We start from the raw sequence: 22,141 nt of genomic DNA, 5'->3' as shown, positions 1-22,141 counted from the left end.
CTCTGTAACAGACTGCTCATAAAATTTTTGAATATTTAACAATTGGCTCAAGTGTGTTAGTCAGAGACAGCTCCAGCATGCTACTGATACTACAGTAAACACAGAAATAATAAAAATCAACCCAGTCTTTTAAGAAAGAGGAAACCGAGGTTTAGTGGGAGGAAGTGGTCTGCCTCAAGATTATACAGTGGTTGAGCAGGTTTTAACACTCAAAATTCCATCTCAACTACTCTCATCAATTAGTGAAACTTTATACAGTAGAAATAGTTGGTGGTCTTCAAGACTCGAGAGAGTGGCCAGGCACAGTGGCTCATTCCTGCAATTCCAACACTTTGGGAAGCAGAGGTGGGTGGATCATGAGGTCAGGAGTTCGAGACCAGCCTCACCAACATGGTGAAACCTGCCTCTACTAAAAATATAAAAATTAGCTGGGTATGGTGGCATGTGCCTATAATTCCAGCTACTCAGGAGGCTGAGGCAAGAGACTCACTTGAACCCGGGAGGCGATGGTTGCAGTGAGCCTACATCATGCTACTGTGGAGACTCTCTTGAACCTGGGAGGCAGAGGCTGCGAGCTGACATTGCACCACTGCACTCCAGCCTGGGTGACAGAGCGAGACTCTGTCTCAAAAAAAAAAAAAGACTTGAGAGAAGAGCTTCACAAAAGGTCAACAATACTAACCATGCTGTTTAAATGCATATTTTTGGGCTGTACCCCAGACTTAGTGAATCTTAATTCCTTGGGGCGAGACATCTTTGTGTCCACAGGCACTACCAGTGGAAAAGAGCAGTAAGAAAGAAGCTTTCCCTAATAGTTACCTTTCAAAAAAATGAGTTTCAAATATGAATCAAGGACAATAGCTAGCTTTCTTTTGACTTCATCTGAACCTTCTATCATAAAGCCTACAATGTTTCACATTTTTGGAGACTTTGTGTTTTAAAATATAGTTTAGATTTTTTAAACAAGATTTCTTTTTACTTCATCCAAACCTTCTATCATAACACCTACAATCTTTCACATTTTCAAAGACCTTCTTTTCAAAATATAGTTTACAATTTTTAAATGATGAAAGAAAAAGTTGAGTTATTTATCTTCTGATTCCCAATCTTAATATTCTATAGACCAAAATCTAACATATATTTGTATGTCTGAGCTCCGGCATACTTAACATTTTTTGAAAAAATTAAAAAATATATATTTCTCTTTCAAGGTTCTGTCTTGCCTTTTTCCAAATCCAAGCAGTCAATAGCAACATGGTACTCCCGCCCTAATCTACCTACTACTTTGTCAAATAATCAGATAGTTATGTATTTGTATTCAGTTTATCTGCCACTTTCTGTTGTGTTGATATGTACTCCCGATCTTAAATCTAGGACAAAGGCAAATAAATATTGTCTGTTTTGTTTTCCTCTTTCAATATTTTAGAGGTCAGAACATTTACAAAGTAAATATCCTCACAGCTATTTTTAAAAAAAGCATTGCAAAAGAGAAAAATAACAATTGAGCAATGGTTTTAATTTTAAAATACACAGCTAAGTCACAATAAAATGACAAATACATGTTCTAATATTACTTCAAAAGCAATCAGATACTAACCTAAAAATACAGGTCTATGATTCTTAACTCATTATTAATTTTATGGGAAAGTGAACTTAAATATGTGTTTATTTGCACAGAAATAAGAGAACTAATGGCATAAGTGTTGGTAAATAACAGATTCACGAAAACATTTTTGAAGAGTTTTAATCATTTCCAAGCTTCCAAGCAAATATAAAACTACTCCATAAGTGTGGTCTTTGGCCTTGGTAGGCGATAGCGTCACTCAACTTAGCAGTAGATGTTTTTAAGGAAACTAGAGAATAAGTCTTGTGCTTCTCCAAATGCATGGTCCTGGCTGGACATTTACCAAACACTGGCCAGAAAAGCTTTGTAACACAAGAGACTTCTGCGTTTTTGAGATTCCCTTCACTAATACTTCTCAAGAAAATCTGCTTATTTCATGAGACTCACCATTGACTCCACTGGCCACATGGTTTGAGAGAGTAACTCTATTCATGATCTTCATCTTACAGGTCAAATGTCCATGCATTAGCCAGCATTTCCATGTATATTTGCTCAAGAACTTCTTCTACTCAACAACAAAAAGTAAACAAATTCCACTCCCAAAAATAAACTAGCTTTGAATCTCAAATTTAAGCCCTGCTTGTACAGAACAGTCTTCCTCCCTGAGACACCAGTGGATGAGTACGCTGACTACTATGTCATCCTGCCCGCCAAGGGAAGTATGTGAGTGAGAAACAGCACAGGCAGCAGAAGGACTTACGGTTGGCACAGCTTGATTAGGTCCTGGTCAGTGGTGCCTGGTGGGAGACCTCGAATGTACAGGTTGGTTTTACTCAACTGTTCCCCGCTGCTGTTGTTGCTGCTGTTGTTGCTGCTGCTGTTTGTGCTGGGGCTGGGAGGAGCCATGGGGTGGGGAGCTGGTGCATAGGACTGCTGGAAACAGAAAAAGCTGTTACTGGAAAAACAAAAGCCAGCACCTATTCACAGACCAGCAGCACGACTCGAAATCAATGTAAGCTACGTATCCTCTCCATTACACACTCATATATACACACACACATTTATATCACTACTCTATGCTGCATTCAAGAATATTGCTTGCTTTTTTCATCCCCCTCTGACTCTTCGTTCAGATCAGCATAAGGCGGCCCTAAATGGGACAAAAGAAGTTACCAGGTGCTCTGGGCAGTAGCATATGGCATTTGAACTTGCCTTGGACTACAGTGACTCTCCTTACACTGGTAAAGCAGCGTATCTTCCTCCCTAATGAAATGAAACAGTCACTTCTGGCAACGAACTCTGACTCTAGCTTGCCTTGAGCAGCCAAGCATCTTCAATTTCCCTCTATTACTTTGTTCCCTCCTTTCTCCAAAGAAACTCCCTCCTATTGCTATCCTCAACATCACTGTTCAGCACAGTTCCTGATACACAGAAATCATTCTGTAAATAGTGATTCTATGACTGACTGAATGAACGAAGCCATCTTAGCTTTCTCCCATTTCCAAAATTGTTTCTTTACATTGAATGTTCCTTGTTTGCAAGATGGAGCTACCATTCATTCCCTATCTTCAAGATCCTCTTTAAATCACTTTAATCTAGGATCTCAACCTAGGCACTATGAACCACTTGGATGGGATAATTCTTTGTTGTGGGCACTGCCCTTGTTCATTGTAGGATGTCTGGAGGGATCCTTGGCCTCTATCCCCCAGATCCTAGTAGTGCCCATTCCCAGGACATGATCACCAAAAAATATTCCCAGACATTGCCACATGCGCCCCGGTGCTGGAAGGAATCCCTCCCACGACAGAACCACTATTTTAATTCATTACTATTCAATTCATTACTATTTAATTATTTTAATTTGTTTAAATCATTCGATAGCAAAAGTAAAATGATAAAATGACTCACAGAATATTGGAATATACAATGTGAGGGTTTTTAAAACTATACATATCAGAATGCATAGCTATATTTACTCATTATGCTTATTTCTTTTTTATACAGGCATATCTTTAAAAGTTCTCAACTGACACTCACTGTCTAGGTGGAGTCCCTGCTGTGTCTCTTATTGGCTATGTGACCTTTAAGTGGTGCCTTAACCTCTCTGAGAAGCAGCATTCTCATTAATATGAAGGAGATAATGGTACTCTCAAGTTAAAAGATTTTTTTTCAAAAAGTTGAGTTAATGCAAACAAAATGGTTCCTAGAAATTAGTAAGTATACAATAAATATTAGCAAAATAACAACAGTTAATACTTATGGTTTGTATCTGTTTTGTAATAATATTAACCCATATAACTATGCCATATTTTCTCAGTTGTGACCCCAAATGCTACCGAAAAACATAAAGAGCACATTCCTCAAGATTCCAGCGGGGAAACTTTGGGCTGGGTTCTAACCTGAAGATGAAGACGAGGTTAAAGTGTAAAACGTTTTGTGCCATGGCACAAAGGTAAGGAATCATATCATCTGAGGGAAAAATGCACTTTGAGCCTATACAGTTTCATCCTTTAAAAAACCTCAAGAAACATATTCAACATGAAAATAGTATGTCTTTTCATTCCAAAACTTCTGGTGCTGCCCTAAATGGCAGGTCTATTGGGTCTGGGTAAATAAGGCGACATCCTGGAAATACAGCTGATCGTGGCCTTCATCACAGACAGCTAAACTTTTTAGGAAGAATCCTGCAGTGGCTTCCCACCAAACTTACTAAAAAGTCCTGAAAGCGCCACGTGATTTGTTATCAGACGTTTTCTTCAGTCACTTCTTAGACCAGACACAGTGGTACTCCCCTTTTCACCCTTCCCATTCTCCGCCCCGCTCTACTCAGCTAGCTCTAATCCGTCCTTCTGATTTCAAATTAAGTATCATACTACCACACTCCGTTAGTTTCCTCCACAGCTTTCAGCATATTTGGTCTTATTTAATTATTTTTGGCTTACTTATTTAATGCCTGTCTCTAGCACTAATCTGTGTGTTTCCTGAGAGCACAGAATGTGTCAAACCCATACATGAGTAGCACCTAGCCTAGTGACTGATATACGGTAGGTACTTGAGAAATATTTAAGCTACAATATATATATAATAAAAACAGAATAAAGACAGCACCTAGCATACAGAGAAAGAAGGCCCAGTTTTAGCAGTAACAAGATTACCAGCCTCGTTTCTTGCAATAGTAATCTGTTTTACACCTTCCAGGATTTTAAATTTGGTGAGTCCCTGTTTCCCATTGTCTATAAGACAATGTGCTTTAGATTCAATGTATCAGATGAAACTCATTGCACCTGTTCCCTCACTCCCAATTCCCCCACACCAGCCACTCAACACAATTACCCCATATCGTTCAATGTTGCTGTTGTTCTGCCAGTCTCCATGCTAGAAAACTTGGTGTTAGCTTTATCTGCTTCTTAATTCCAAATCTCGGAATATAATCAACCACCGGAATCTCAGACAGCCTCCTGGAATCATCCCTTTCCCTGAATTCCCATTGCTTCCCTCAGCCAGAGTCTGTACCATCTCATATGTAGAGGGCTTCAAGCTTTCTATCATGTTTCATCTTTTATGCCCTTATTCATTGGGAAGGCAGCAGAGGCTGAGGATAAGAAAATTGTCCAGACTGGGCACTATGGTTCATGCCTATAATCCTAGCGTTTTTGGAGGCTGAGCTGGGTGGACTGCTTGAGCCCAGGAGCTCAAGACCAGCAACATGCGGCAAAACCCCATCTCTACAAAAATTAGCAGGGCGTGGTGCCATGTGCCTGTGGTCTCAGCTATCAGGGAGGCTGAGGTGGGAGGTTTACTTGAACCCTGGAGGCTGAGGTTGCACTGAGCCATGACAGTACCACTGTACTCCAGCCTGGACAACAGAGCAAGACCCAGTCTCAGAAAAATAAAAAAGAATGAAAATTATGCAACGTAAATACACATTGACCAATAATTAAGAAATGCAGAAGCGAAAGAGTAAACATGACAGGAGCAAAACACAGAGCCTCTAGATTTCTTCTTCGAAATAAACATTTTTTGGCCCCGATGTCATGGCTCACCCCTGTAATCCCAACATTTTGGGAGACTGCAGCAAGTGGATCACAAGGTCAGGAGATCGAGACCATCCTGGCCAACATGGTGAAACCTCATCTCTATTAAAAATACAAAAATTAGCTAGGCTTGATGGCACATGCCTGTAATCCTTGCTACTCGGGAGGCTGAGGCAGGAGAATCACTTGAACCAGGTGAGTCGGAGGTTGCAGTGAGCCGAGACTGCGCCACTGCACTCCAGCATGGTGACAGAACCATTCTCCTCTCAAAAAAAAAGAGAAACGAAAAAGGAAAAGAAGGAAACAATTTTCTCTCAATTATTCTTAGTATTAATTTAGTATCAACACTTTTAATGTAGAATTTTAAAATGAGTTACAGGGGAGAATACCTTCTTTTCTTTTCCTGGTATTTGAATTAAATGGAATATATTCATTGCGTTTTGAAATTTAATATCTACATAAAGCTCAAGTTTCTTTGCTAGCATGAAAAACTATGGCTTATTTCCTGACATATTGTGTTTCGCTTCTTGGCATCTTCACAAAACTCAAGCTCTCCCTCTTTTACAAGCCCTGCACACAGTAGGTGTTCAGTACATGCTTGCAAAGTGGCTTCCTGGTCTATCTCATAATGGGTCAGATGGCATTTCTCTTTACTTCCCTTATGTGTCTTATTCTCTTAAAATTCCCAGGGCCTTTTTAAAGCTGTTTGCTACCACTTTCACCTCCCCTCCCTCCAAATTCTTTGAATTCCATTCTGTACTCAGGCTTTTTCAAAAATGAGACTTTGTTTAAAGCAGTTTTTCCCATTGTATAGCCTTTGAAACCACCGGGGAGCTAGAAAAATGTCTCCAGCTTTATGTATCACAGATTAGAAGGACTTGCTCAGACTGAGTCCTTGACTGATCAAATAAGAAAGCACCAGCTACAGGATGATCAATATGTGTTTACTTAATTCTTTTTCCCCCCAGGGCTCTTTGTGAGCATTTCCATAACCAGAACGCCATTTAGTAAATTGCACGATGCCTAAAACAATAAATGTGTCCTCCAAAAGGCCCAACAAATTCACTGGGAAAATATCAACAAAACAGTCAAAAGCCAACGAAAGTTGGGATGAGGACAGGGAACTTGTGAGCATTGAAATGAGATATGTAATTTATAATTAGGAGTAGAAGCACCAGACTTGTGGGGGAAGGATGAATTTCAGAAGCTTTTTGAAGAAAATATAAAAAGGCGGTTTTCTCTGTCATATTCTTGTTTGTAAATTCTAGAAATTCTGCCGAAAGCGGTAGACTTTCTCAGTGTTACTGAATCAATCAATCTACAGATTTTAACACCCAGTGTGGGAACTCTTCCTTACCTTTAGTATTTCATTTATGTGTTGATGATGTGTTGATTGATTCAGGTAGCGGTCAGCATTATAAATCGTTCTTTGGTTTTAAGAATTATAATTCCTTCCTCTCCACCCATTTTCCAAATACACATCCTTTAATCAGCAAAATGTTGGCAGAAAGTTCCCGAAATGCCTGACAAACGCACAGGCCTAAATGAATTAATTTGTGAAAAGCAAAAGCGATTTTGTATGCTCTTGCTGCCAAACACATATGACCAAACAACAGCATCTTTAAAAAAAAAAGTGTCAATAATCTCTAGGGGTTATTGGGTCACAGCAACCACTTTACTGATTAAAGTGGCTCTGCTCCCTTTCTCAGTTCTCTGTCTTTAGCAGGATTTGGAATTTTATCATTGATTAGCTTTTAAATCATTTTGGAGCACTGAGGAAGGGATTTTAAAATGTTGGGAAAGAAAAATATTTTCCTGCAGATAAAACTGACTTTGCTATATTGCTCAAAGTCACACTTTATAAATCCTGTTTAGGAGTAGAGAGGACTTACGGTCTGGAGTTACTGAACGCTGTAACACTGTGGTGTAACAGGGCAAGGGGTTGCTATGAATTTGCAGTGTCAGCTTAGACGCGGTAGAAATGGCACATTCAGAAGGGGATTTTGGATGACACTCTGATTAAAGAAGAGAGATGGAGGATTTCTCTTGCAGCTGCTTATGCTTGGTAAGTATGTAGATTTTTCTTAGATGTTTATTCATTATTGCTTTGCTAGAAGGTTCTTTTAGGGATTATGGAATAGGGTCTAAAGCCCCTCAGTCACACATTAGGGCTGCTATCTTAAAGGATCAGTGCCAATGTCCTCCTTAGGAAATGAAATAAGATGAACTGGCATCCATTGTGAAACATGCTATTCCTAAAATAGTAATCCTAATAATTATAGGTAGCATCTGTTGTGTGCTTGCTAAGGATTTTATATGCTTTTCACCAAAGCATAATGAAGCGAATAATATTCCTCTCATTTTACAAATGAGGAAACCAAGGCCCAAAAAGGGTAAATGACCTTCTCAAGGTCACACAGCTGGAGCCCATCTTGTCCCTAGGGTGTCTGACTCCAGAAGCCACGCAGTCTGCCACAATACTGCAGAACTTTAGCTTTTAATTATATGGACACCAATAAACATAAACACATCCTTGAAGTAAACTCTGGAGGCTGATGCTCTAGCAAAAGCTCTGGAGCGTCTAAGTATCAGCAGGAGGAAAGGAATGATGATGTTAAACAGCAGACAGTCAAAATGAAGGTTAACAGGCTCTTTTTCTCTATCAGAATTTAAATGAAGTCCATCTTACAATTTAATTTCAAAGGGGAAGTGACCATCAGAACCAAGCATGTTATGAGTTTTTCACATAATGTCAAACAAGTGGGTTCATTTGTCAAGAGTCATGGTTTGTAATCTAATAACAGGAAAATGAACTGGCTTGTAGATCATCCTAAACAGCTGATTCATTTAGTATGCTTTGTTAATATGCCTCATTTTTCAAGTTTGAAAGTGAATCAACTGGGTCTTCCTACATTTGTAAAATGTGTGGTTTGGGAATGTAGGTTTGGAGAAACGTTAGTTTTGATTTCTCCTTTTTTTTCAGAAAGCATTTGGGACATTCAGTAAATGCTCCTCACACATCAATAGGGTAAAGAAAATTATTTGACAATCATCTTTTATACAATTATCAAACTATATTTGATAAAGACTTGTCTACAGGTGGGGTTGGAGTGAATACATAGGAGCCAGATAATTTTAAACCTCAGTACCACACGTTGGCAGCACTCACATTTTGGACAAGATAATTCTTTGTTTTAGGGAGCCGTCCTGTGCATTTTAACATACTTAATACCATTCCTGTCCTCTCCCTAGTAGATGCTTGCACTGCCCTCTCCCAAACTTGTAACAACCAAAAATGTCTCCAGACACTGCCAAATGTCCTCTCATGGGGTTGGAAATCTCTTTTAGTTGAGTATCACTATTTTAAGTAGACCCAGATCTTCTTCTTGAACGGCCAATACGGCACTCCTCACAGAATGCTACTAACTCAATGGCCTAAAAATCATTAAAAAAAAAACAAAACCTTACTACCAAACCAAAGTTCAACTTCATATGCACAAGTACATACGGCCTTCAGCCCCTCCAACATACACACTTCCACCATTTGCAACCAAGGTGTCCGTATGCCACATCTCATTTGCCGCAGACTAAGTCTGAAACATACTTCTCCTTCTGATTGAAAACATAACTCTTTACAAAGGGAATTTTAAATATTTTTTGCATGCAATTCCCCTTGGCTGGGAATCACAGAGCCCTGATGCCAAACTGCAGTCAGTTCTATTGCCGGCATCTGGTTGCTGGCAGGAACCTGAGGCAGTTGGTCTGGTGGTTTCGGAGTCGCCTTGGACTCTATCACGCAGCAGTCTGTGCTGCTGATGGTCTCCCCAATTTGTTTTTATTCATCTCCTATGCAGCAGAATTTGTACTCTTTTTATCCACTCAAGGGTAAAGCCCTGGATACAGCCTCCCAAGGGGCTGACGTGCCAACTCTTTTACTATGCAAAAATGAATCCAAACTACCTTTTTGCCTTAAATCATACATTATTTAGCTTGCACGTACACATGTAATCCACTGCTCGCTGGATAACATTGCTGCGCAGGCTACCGGATTCATCTCCTTGACAGTGTAATTTCCACATAACCTTGATTCTTCAGACCTCTCCCTTAGTGTGAATGCAACATGAGAGAGGGGACATGGTAAGAACTGTGGCAGTCACCGGTGTGTCTATAAGAGCCTTAAATGACAGTGAATATGAATACTCTCTGTGCAAGTAATAAACGCAGCTAAATACATATCTAAGACAAACCACGCAATTATAGCCATGGTTTCATGAACTACATACATTATGGCCTTGCAATTTTATGCTACGCAATCGCCTCTCCATTATCTAGAATACAAGCATAGTAAACAATTGTTTCAATTATGTCCTTTATAACAGTTTGGTGAAAATCTGTCTTACTTGTCTTTTCCTCCCCAAAACTCAGATATGGAAATAAGCAATAAAAGACAAAACTCCTCATGAAAGGCAATCATTTGACCATTCTTTACCAACTGGCCCAGGTAATAGCTGCTGTCAACAGTGGTAACATGGTGCTTGAGAGCCCAAGATTGCCCTGCTATGAATCCAACTCCACCACTAACTAGGCACTCAAACCTCTTGTCATGCATGAAAGAGGAATTGTGATTATCTTACTTCATAGGAGTGTCAGGAAGCTAAAATGCATAAATTAGATGTCGACTGTTTAGCACAGGGCCTGGCACAGAGCCAACATTCAGTAATTTTTTTTCTTGTTTTCTCATCATTACCATTGTCATTATCATCACTGTCATCACGAGGCAGATCCACAGAATGAGCATCGCTTTCTCAGTTCTAGTTGGAGTAATTCACCTTGAAGGGGCTGCTACAAGAGCCCGTGGTTTTATAAACATGAAAGCCACTATGCTTGAAATGAAATTATGTCATTAGAACGGTGGTTTGCCATTTGCATCAGGGACTAGGCTGGTGACGCAACAATCATTGTGGATGGAATGGCTAATTCGTTTCGAAGTATTTACAAATCACTACTGAGTTTTTATTAAAATTCTGTTAGAATGAAATTCACTTTTGCTCTAAATGTTACTTTTTGAAAACCTCAGCAGATTGCTTAATCACCCATTGCTCTGTACTATTCACAAACAGGCTTAATTTAAAGTCACTGAATTCCATTCAGAGGCTTAGATATTAAATGACATTTTAAAATTCATGGTACTTGGAAACACAAATAGACTAGCTATTGTTCAGCTCAAGCACCTATGAACAAATCTGATTAATAAATTTATAAGCTAGAGAAGAGGTGGCTACAAATGACATCAAAGGAGTTTTATAGAGATTATCAGTTTTATAAAGATTATCAGTTATCAAATGCCAGCGGCATCTGGTCTTTGCCCAGCTTTTCTCTTAATTTGACTAACTTTTTATCTCTTTAAATACAAACAAAATTAACATATACTTCAGACATTGCAGTGCTCACAGCATTACTTTAAAAAGTCAAGTATATTCCTTAAAAATAACCCAAAATGGGGCCAGGTGCGGTGGCTCAAGCCTGTAATCCCAGCACTTTGGGAGGCCGAGGCGGGTGGATCATGAGGTCAAGAGATCGAGACCATCCTGGTCAACATATTGAAACCCCGTCTCTACTCAAAATACAAAAAATTAGCTGGGCATGGTGGTGCGTGCTGTAATCCCAGCTACTTGGGAGGCTGAGGCGGGAGAATTGCCTGAACCCAGGAGGCGGAGGTTGTGGTGAGCCGAGATCGCCTGGGTAACAAGAGTGAAACTGTCTCAAAAAAAAAAAAAAAAAAAAACCAAAATGCTCAAGACTCCAATATTGATAATGATTGGTTCCTTGTGGGATAATGAGCCATGATGTGTTTCCCAGCTGAAGATTACAGTATTAGCTACACTCTGAGCAACAATTGTCAGAACCAGACCACTCCCCAGAAATACTGAAAGTGACCATAATGGAATATCTGCTTTGTTTGTCCAAGGAATACCTCAGAGATGAACCTAAATCCCTGCTTTCATGATGAGCTAGAATCAGGGGGCAATTAGTGAAAACCCAGAACAGGTCACCAGAAACTGTTTATGGGAATCTCTCGGCTAGCCAATAAAGAGATCCTTGGAAATGCACAACAATTACGCTTAGAGTCACATTCTTACACTTAATAAGAAAGATATATTTGCCTAAGTTTTGAGTTTAGTTTTTCCCCCATAATCTTTTTTTTTTTGAGATGGAGTCTCGCTCTGTCATCCAGGCTGAAGTGCAGTGGCGCGATCTCAGCTCACTGCAACCTCCACCTCCCTGGCAGCCTTCTGAGTAGGTGGGATTATAGAAACAAGTGACCATGTCTGGCTTTTTTTTTTTTTTTTTTTTTGTATTTTTAGTACAGCCAGGGATTTTCCTAATTTTGTGTCTTAAATAATATTATATTTTACAGTCTAATGCTCTATTTCCCTAAAATTACAATTAGTAATATTGCCAACAATGAATTTCTCTAGCTTTTTTCAGATGTATACCTTCCTAAATAGAATAGAGACCACTGAATGTAGCTTAAAGAGCACTGACATAAAATATGCAGTGATAATACTTTATTGCAACTAAATGAACCCTTTTAAAAGTTTCTTCCAGTTGTGAAAGTCAGGGCTTGGATACTAACGAGGCATTTTCCCTTGTAAATGACTAGTTTCCATATTAACCAATCATATTACTCACTTGGTTACTGATAGCAAAGGGATGATAGAGATAACACTGTGTTCCCAACTACGCATAACAAAAATTACTGTCAGTAATTGAAATACAATCACAACACCAAATAGTATGAGTTTTTTTGATACACCAAATATTTTTGTCTAGTTAAATGAGAACTTTGCTTTTCTGAAAATGAATCTGTGTTGACAGAGGAGCAATTCAATAATAGCATAAATAGTATATACAATCCAATCTAATATCCTTATGCCAGTTCTCATGCCAGCTCCACGATGTGTCCAGCCTACACGTATCCTTGTTTCCTTCTGCTTTCCAGTACTCACCATTCAAACCACACCACAGTCACATCTTCATCTATACCTTAATATGTTGTCTTTCCTGCACCTGGAACGTCTGGGTTATAATCCTGTATCTGATTATACAGTGACTTAAAATTTATCTTCCAAACTGGGACATATTTGAGAGCCAAAGAGGGGGACATTAGTAACTAAACCAGGGCACAAGGAATAACTGAGATTGTCTGAAGCAAATCAGGATATGCGGTCATCCTGTAATTTCTTTCTATTTATCCAAATCCCACATATTGCTCAAGGATCACCTAAAATTATACCCATTCATGACATTTTCCTTTTATTACTTAGAGCTATTTCATTTCCATATCTTTTCAGTTTCTACTTCATCAATATCTACAAAAGATTATAAAATAAGAATAGCAACAGCCAAAGTCTACTGAGCATACATTATATTCCAGGCACAATTCTAAAAGCTTTATGCTCATTGATGTATTTCCTGATCTCAGAACTCTTGGAGGTAAGGACTATTATTATCTCCATGTCGAAGAAGAGAATACCGAGACTTAGGGAGGTTAAGTGACTTTTCAAGGTTGTTCAGCTGCTCAGCATTATACCCAGGAGCTGAAGCTAGGAAGTCTTCACTTCAGTTAACTCCAGGTTTAAATCTAAATATGTACAGTCCAATCTGACAGTCACTAGCTGCATGCAGCTATTTAAATTCACATGTAATTAATTAAAATTAATTAAAATTTAAAAATATATTTCCTCAGTTGCACTAGTTACATTTAAAATGCTGAAAAACAGGCCAGGCGCAGTGGCTCATGCCTGTAATCCCAGCACTTTGGGAGGCTGAGGTGGGTGGATCATGAGGTCAAGAGATCGAGACCATCTTGGCCAGGATGGTGAAACCTCGTCTCTACCAAAAAATACAAAAATTAGCTGGGTGTGGTGGCACGCACCGGTAGTCCCAGCTACTCGGGAGGCTGAGGCAGGAGAACTGCTTGAACCCAGAAAGCAGAGGTTGCAGTAAGCTGAGATTGGGTCATGCACTACAACCTGGCGACAGAGCAAGACTCCGTCTCAAAAAAAAAAAAAAATTGCTCAGAAACATGCATGGGTACTGACTGCTGTATCTGACAGGTAGACATAAAACATTCTCATCATCACAGAAAGTCTACTGGACAATGCTAATATTTATCATTCTCATAGTTACAAAATATAATCTCCCATACTATGTCCTGATGAAATAATAATCACAGTTTCTATGCTGTGCTACTATTTACATGAATTTCTTAAAATGTAATTAATCTCCTGTTAGTCGAAACCATATTCAAGCTTCCTCCCACACTCAAAAAGTAGGTTTATATTTTGGCATATAAAACCTCTCTTTCAATGGATACCTCCCCTGACCAAACATGCACATTATTAAAAGATTTGTAAAAACTAAAAATGTGAGGGAAAAGGTATATTTTATTTTATTTTATTTTACCAGTAACCAAACTGTCATCTAAATTATAAAACTGCTAAATACGAAGAAAAGATAGAAGTTAAGATTATCTGTAGGTACAGAGTAAATGTTTCTCTCTTTGGCAGACAAGCTTCCTGTCTGGGCCACTTGGTGTTTTCAACACCATATAATCTACTTTACCTGCCATCCCGAAAGAGAACCCTTTCCTACCCGCCCCCGCTACCCTCCATGTAACAAATATTTTAACAATTTTATTTCTGTCTAAACAGAAACAAGGCAAAAAAGGAGGAAGTTTTCTTATCGCGAATTACCAGGGCGATTCAGCAATTTCATAAACAATAACCTATATTCTGTGACATGAAATAGTTTTGTTGTTTTATTAGCCGATTCATTCATACTTTATTGATGTAGCAAAATTAAATGTGAACAGAACCTAGGCTTTTAAAGTCCTAAATCTAAGAAATTTGAACTATAAAACATAATTTCCTCAAGAAGAAAATGTTAGAGCACAGATCAAAAATGTGACAGAAATTAATGCATGCAAAGTAATTGCTTCATTATGAAAACTGAAATGAGCACTTGCTCAGATAATTTTCTATAAATACATTTTCAAAATGTATTATGTTTTGGTTTGTGAAGTGATGACTATGAGAATAAATTAATGTTTGAAGTTAAGAAAAAAGTACTCATGATAAAATGAATATTAGGCAATTGATATTATAAATTTATTGTAATTTTCATAATCAGAAACATATAAAATATTTACACATTCTGGGCTGGGCGTGGTGGCTCATGCCTATAATCCCAGCACTTTGGGAGGCCGAGTCGGGTGGATAACGAGGTCAAGAGATCGAGACCAACCTGGTCAACATGGTGAAACCACGTCTCTACTAAAAACACAAAAAATTAGCTGGGCACAGTGGCGCGTGCCTGTAATCCCAGCTACTTAGGAGGCTGAGGCAGGAGAACTGCTTGAACCAGGAGGCGGAGGTTGCGGTGAGGCAAGATCGCGCCATTGCACTCCAGCCTGGGTAACAAGAGCGAAACTCCGTCTCAAATAAATAAATAAAATATGTACACATTCTAACTTCTATTCCTAATAATTACAAACCTCTATGAGGACTCCCATTTTCAGTATATTTTATCAATTCACCTCAAAACTTAGAGAATATCTGAAAAGAATATAGGCACATCCAGTTCCGGGTGCATCTTTCTTTTTTGTGTGATTATTACTGGAGATTCTTTTTTTTTTTTTTTTTTTTTTGGCCTGCTGATATTCTACATAAGAGAAGGAACTATCCCTAGTAATAAGACTGTCTTGCATTTTCTTCTCCAAATTGCTATTGTCCTTTTTGAAAGAAGTAATTGAGCTTCAGAGATTAGCAGTTAAAGGGCATTTGCCCTTGATTGGTATCCTCTTTACAGGCTCAGGAAGAAGAAAGGAACATTATTGTTATTGTACATTGGCTAAAAACATAGTTCCTGAAGATGCGCAGCCCAGGCTTAAATCCTGCTTTACCTCTATTGCCTGTTTGATTTCAGAGAAAATTACCTAACCTCTTTTGCCTCAGTCTCCTCATCTGAAAAAAATGGAAATAATAACTACCTTGGAACATTGTTAAACATTTCAAATGGGTGATTACATGCAAAGCACTGAAAATAAAGCCTGGCACACAGCATCTATAGGTGCTAGTTATTATTATCACATAAATCCTAAAGCGTCGTTACAATGTCCATTGTTTTCATTAACAGTAACGTTCTTTTGTGTAACGCATATTGGTTTTTTGACTGATCTAGCCTACTCTGGCTTGCCCGGCTTAAAATCTCATAATACAAAGTCAAAAGTCCATTGACACTCGTCAAAAATGAAATTATCTAGATTATAAGTCAAAGAATTTCCTTCTTCAATGGGACATTAGGTTTAGTTAGTACTATTCTAGCTACTGATAGTAGCTAGAATGTCCTCAGATAAGCTGATGACAAGACTCTCAGAAGAATTTTTTAAGATAAACATAAACTTTTATAAGGGAAGCCATTCTTAGAATATACAGATTCTGAGAAATATCTAAAAGTTGTAAAAGTCCTCACTAAAATAAGCTATATCTTACTGTCAGTGGCAAAAACTTACAGTTTAAATAACACACCAACTACTAAATATCCATGCACTTAATTAAAAGGAGTTTTATATACAGAAAATAAACTATAGTAATTTCATGGCTCCTAACACTAAAAATAATTAGATTTTTAAAAAATTGCTCCCCACCAAGAATATTTTGTGGGCAAACAATGGCTTAAATTGCTTTTTTTCAGTTTAATTATCTCCCTAATTTCTAACAAGTCATAAGATAGATGCTCTAGGGTAGCTGAAGTAAATAGTCCATAGTTTAAGAATGGGATAGTAATACATTTGTACACTCTACACATCTCCAATGTTCAGAGGATGCTTTTGTTTTATTTTTTTTTGCTTTGGTTGAAGAATACCACGTAAAACTTGGCAAATGGTGATAACAGCCTTTTCTAAAGTACAATCACAAAAATAAAGAGTGTTTCAAGATGACCATTTCTTTGCTTCCCCTAAAGAAGCCTCAGTGCTTGCTCTATGTACTAAAAGGCAAAATGCAGGAGTGGGGAATCAAAACAGAAAACTACTCACAATTAGTAGTGTGCAAGTATTCTAAAACTCTGAGAGAAAAAAAAAAAAGGAAAATAGCCCTGATTTATAGCTATGCTGATTTTTTTAAAAAATGTAAGTACACCTGATTTTTACCTTGAAGCAGTCTTAACAACCGAGTCATGTCATTGCTGAGAATTTAACAATCGGCTCTCACAAGTGGTCCTAGCCAGCTGTAGGATCCCACCACATCTCATCAGGAGGTGACCTTAGGTGAAATGCTATGCAATTGCCCAGCATCCTAAACTGTATACACAGATGAATGGAATTACATGAATGAACAGTAAAGAGGCAACTAGGAATACCTTGGGGAAAAAGAATAAGATTTATTGATGGCCCTGGCTCAGCTGCTAGGATCAGAAGGCACCATAAGAGAATGTGTGGGCAGAATGTACTGGCTGGATTAGTAAGATTCCATGATGTAAGAGTGGAATAATACAGGAAACATGAAAATTTCTTGAAGAAAGATGGAACTCAAAGAGAACCTCCTTATTTACCAGCCAACAGAGAATTCCCCACAATTAATATATCTTTACTATCATTTCTTTTTTCTTTTTTTACAAATGTTCAGGGTCTAGTTTAAGCCTTAAAGGGCAGAAAGTCGATCACATCTTAAGCAGAATGAAAACAGAGACACCAAATGTAAGAAGCTCAACTGAGACAGTGTCCATCATCAATGCCAAAACTATAGTATAAACTACAACGATAATGACACGAACTGCCTTCTTGAAATCATGTTTATAGTGGTGTAAGTATTCCTTACATTCAGGAAATGGGTCTAAAAAAAGCTTGGGAAGTTCAAGATTTTAATAAGTGGGAATTATATATTAACCTACGCACACACTTAAATATATATCACTCTCCCCTTCTTCGCATAGCCAACAGCATATGGAACCCAACACTTGGGTAAATAATGGATAATTGATCTGCCTAAGTTCACCAAGCATGTACACTGCAACAAAGCAGCCTAGAATGACAGCTCATTATAGTACCATATTACCAAGTTTTGTACGTAGAGAAAATGTTTCTATCTATAGATCAACTTCCTAAGGCTACTGGTATTCAGAATATCCATCCAGAATTTTGACTTCAAGAAGAGATCTAATTAGAGAAATGTTATGATAATATAACAAAGACCAACAATTTCTAATTCTCAGAGAGATGATAGAAATTTAACCTCCACTATAATACATGTAAAGTAACACAGGAAATTAGAATTCATAAGATAAATTCAATGATAATATAATAAATGTTATTACAAGAAAATATTTTAAATATTAAAATATATCCAGTGACAATTACTCCTTGAAGTCCTAAGGTAACGGAAGTAGAGCAGTTTACACATGGGGTTAATACAGAGTTCTCAGCACACATCACAGTATAGAAAACAAAGAAAAGATAAATAGATAAAGTTGGTATACTGAAATGTGGTCTATACTTACCTCTATTAAAAGTATAGGAGGTTGCTTCTTGGCCTTTTGACTAAGATCAAGCATAGAGTATAGGGGAAAAAAAAATGGCACCTGTGTCCAATGCTAACTCTTCCGAGAATGTCCAGTTATTCTGCTATAAACTATATTCTTTATAATAAAGAAAAACACATTTTACTACCCAGAGTGACAGTTTTAAGTATCACGATGAATAGAATGATAGAATGGTCTAGTTTTATAACTAGAGTTTGCAAAGACAATACATGCAATCGATTTTATTGCTTTTTCTTGTGGTTTACAGTAATTGGAGAAAACTGCTTTAGCAATAATACAAGATAAAAATAAAATGAGAGAAGGACTAACAACATAGGACTTTGCTATTAGCATGGTGACTTTTACTCAAATGAATTAAGGTCTATCAGTAGACTCATATGTAAGACTTTTTTAGCAAAGGAATATGTTTTACCCAATGAAAACAAGAACCCTCTAGAGTTAGGTTCTTATTTCAGCAGAGGAAAGCAAAGATTCTCAAGTTATACACTACTCCACAGAGACAGAGCTCTTTCTTAATGCCTAAGTCCACTCAATTTAGTCTTGCAGAAGAGTGAGATTCTGTCACACCCACCCATGGCCAAGAAGCACTTTTTGGAGTATTACAATATTCTGCAACATTGACTGTCTATTCATCCTGAATCTGGCTATGCTATGTGCAAAGGCACATTTCCTTTATTTATTTGGATTCCACTGGTCATTAATTTCATTCAGTCCGGAGGCTTCTGACAAAGTCAGTTAGTGTCATATGTTAGCAATTTCAGAAAGAGAGACAAATAGACACACCCCCTAATCTTGGTCACCAGTTTCCATCTTGGACCAATTCACACTTTTTTTTTCAATGACACAGATAGTAACAAAAAAGGAGTACATTCTACACTTACTTTCTCTTGATTAGAAGACTGACAATGGCCTGACCTAGTGTGTTCCATTTACTTTGAACTATTTATTACGCCATAGCAGGTCAAATAATGACTTGTTTATGAATGAAAGAAAGTAAAAGTTATGTTTGTAGCTGATATGCTAGTTCTAGTGACCAATCAATGCCTTATCCCTGCCTAATGATGCAGATTATTTTTTATGAAAACACAAAGGGTGAAAACTAGAAAACTAATCACTTTGTGTAAAGACATAAGGAGGAAAACTAGAAAAGTAAATTAAATTCCTATAATTTTGCTGATTATACAAGCTTAAATTCCAATGAATGGTCTTCTTGTTAGTCAAGAACACATCATATGTGTTCCATTATGAAATGGGGTAAAAATAATTATTACATTTGTTTTACTAAAATGTAATCAAGTATTGATGAATGATGAACAATTCCTTCCCTTGTCTGATTATACACTTCTGATTATATACTTTATTTCACAGGATTGTATAGCTTCTGAAAATACTTTTCTGAAATGAAACTAGTTTACATTCTCAAATTGCTCTAAGTGGAATAATATTACATGTTCACATATTCCTGACTTTGGGACATATTCCACTGTTGTTTTGTTATGAACCACACGTCTCTGTTTTGAAACAGTTTTAAAAGTCTGCTTAAATATATTTCTCAAATACTATGCTATACAGAAAGGGGAACATTCGTAACTGGAATTATGGTATAGTATACTAAGGAATACTAATATATTCCACTTAATATAAACCAGTAGAATATTTCCAAATTAGAATAATTAGATAATTAGGATATTATTGGGTAGAGCTAACCAAAGGTAAAAAGGGAGAACATCATAAAAGGTGAAAGCAACAGCTACTTAACTCTAAATGGACTGCATGGATGAGCCAGGGGTTAAAATTATGTGCTTGATTTTGAAAATTAAGGTATACCCTGAACCCAGAGCCAAACTCAGGTCTTGCTATGCCTTAAGTTTATACAATTTTAGAAACCCATTAAAAAAGAACAAAATTTACAAATATAAAATTATTTATAAAAATGGGTATTTGTTTAAAGTTTCAACACATAATCAATATTAAAAAGCTGATAATATGACAATAAAAAATGCAGAATATAATAATATTAATTCTCTGACACATTTCAAAAATAATCCCATCTCCTTTTTTGCTGCAAACTTTTTCATCGCCTCTTTACATGACAGTAATTTCATACTATTTTCTCTACAGAGAATCATCTAGAGACAGATAATTCTGTCTGTCCTCAAATGGGTAATAGACATTTCTGTCTAGTGATAGTTCAGAAATGTTTTATTCAACTTCACAAATTATAAATGATAATAGCTTATAATTCTTATAAGATAAGGGCGATAGGAAGGTTAGAATAGTAAATTTGGGCACAAAAATGTGGATGAATTTTGAATAGAGTTGGCTTCTGGCTTCAGATTTTCTCTTCTACTTCCCATATCTTTCCAGTGTCGGGCACCAGAGACCACATTCCTATCACAATAGAACCTTGACTTGGCCCAGCACGTTCCTGCCACATGCCCAAGACATTGGTACAGCGAGCAGTATGAATGTTCTTGGAAATCATTCGTACCACAAAACAGCTAGCAGTAACACAAATATATGTCCCACTGAATTTGAAATAAATGAATCTCCCACCTAACTTAACCTTCGCTAAATTCCATAATACCTGCCACCACTGGAAGAAAAGAGGATAAGGAAACTAGAGTGAAAAGAGACAAGGACCAGTTGTGATGAAAATGTATTTTTTTTTTTTTTTTACAAATTTTCCAAATCCATGTAACCATGTAAACACATTGCTAGTTATGAAAGAATGTGCATCTTATGCAATCTAAATTTTATACACTTTGGATGGCCATAGACCATTTTAGAGGAAAAAAATACAAAACGCTTATACAGGAGAATTAGATATAAGATTATAGAAGAGGCTGGGAAAAACAAGGGACCCGAAAGCCTAAATTTTATCAGGTTCCGGGCAAACCTGCCATCATGAACCCACCTTTCCAGCCACCCCTCCACCTCTCTCTCCCCCATACCCACAGGTGATCTGAAAATCCTACCTCTCTGTTGTACCAAGAGATTATCTCCCCTTTTCAGATGTAAGTATCTGGTTTGCTAGAGCTAAGTGATTTAAGGTAAAAAGGGAAAGCACCCAGAAAGCTGAAAGCAACAGATGCTTAACTCTGAATAGTCTGCATGAATGAGTCAGAGGTCTTGCTTTTCCTGTGTGTTTCCACTTGTTCTGTCTACAACCTGCTTTTAGCCAATGCCCCTTCATGCCTTTTTCTGGACACTTTTCCTGATGGCTCTTCATGCTGAAGGGCACTTCCAACTATTGTGTCATGGCAGGAAACTTTCATCCCACATTATGCCTTGAATATTCACTTGGGGTTAGCAATCATTTTCCACAGATCTACAGTATATTGATAATTTAACATCTGGATATGTATTTTTTTTTATTTCACTGACATGAATGAGTCTCATCCCTGCACCAAGTCCTGCCTATGCTGCATTCTCAGTGTCTCCCACATCTGTCTTTTCCATCCATGCTATTTCTATTCTTGTCTAGGAGCACTTCACTTCACATATGGATTAATGTAACTGTCTCCAAACTGTACTTCCTGTTCCCAAGCTCCAAGTACTCTAATCTATCCCACATGCAGCCTTAAGCTTTATCTTCCCACGACAAAAATTAATTTTCACACTTCATCCTCATGTTAATAAAAGCAATCCTGAAATTCTCTTCACTGTCTACAGATCACGTTCCTTAGACTGACATTCAAGGGCTCTGGGCCAGTTCCATAGTCTCCTTGACCATTAGCACACAAAAATAAATACCCATTTTCAAATGTTTGTAAAATTTACTGTCTTGTGTCTGCAAGCTATTCCATTTATTGTTGCAAATTTGTAATAACACAATGCTCTTTGCTGAAGAATGATTGCTTTCTGATGCACGCCTGAGTACCTATTACTCAACAAAAGATTTAATTTCCAAATTGCCAGTTTCTACAGTTTGCTTGTT

At 37.6% G+C, this 22,141-nt stretch overlaps 1 protein-coding gene across 39 annotated transcripts in view; it reads right to left on the bottom strand.

Annotated features, from left to right (window-relative positions):
- Positions 1-22,141, bottom strand: part of RBMS3 (RNA binding motif single stranded interacting protein 3) — a 1,216,467-nt gene that overhangs the window by 595,374 nt on the left and 598,952 nt on the right. For 26 of the 39 annotated variants that reach the window (XM_078354431.1, XM_078354435.1, XM_078354437.1 and 23 more), the window contains one exon: positions 2,325-2,497. In XM_078354431.1, the coding sequence (XP_078210557.1) occupies positions 2,325-2,497 (173 nt within the window). The remainder of the gene's footprint in view (positions 1-2,324; positions 2,498-22,141) is intronic. The other 13 variants (XM_078354432.1, XM_054246843.2, XM_078354449.1 and 10 more) reach the window with 1 other exon arrangement.

The sequence above is a fragment of the Callithrix jacchus genome, chromosome 17 (genome assembly GCF_049354715.1).
Source record: "Callithrix jacchus isolate 240 chromosome 17, calJac240_pri, whole genome shotgun sequence".
NCBI lineage: Eukaryota > Metazoa > Chordata > Mammalia > Primates > Cebidae > Callithrix > Callithrix jacchus.
The sequence above is the reverse complement of the archived record's forward strand: the minus strand, read 5'-3'. Positions and strand labels throughout refer to the sequence as shown.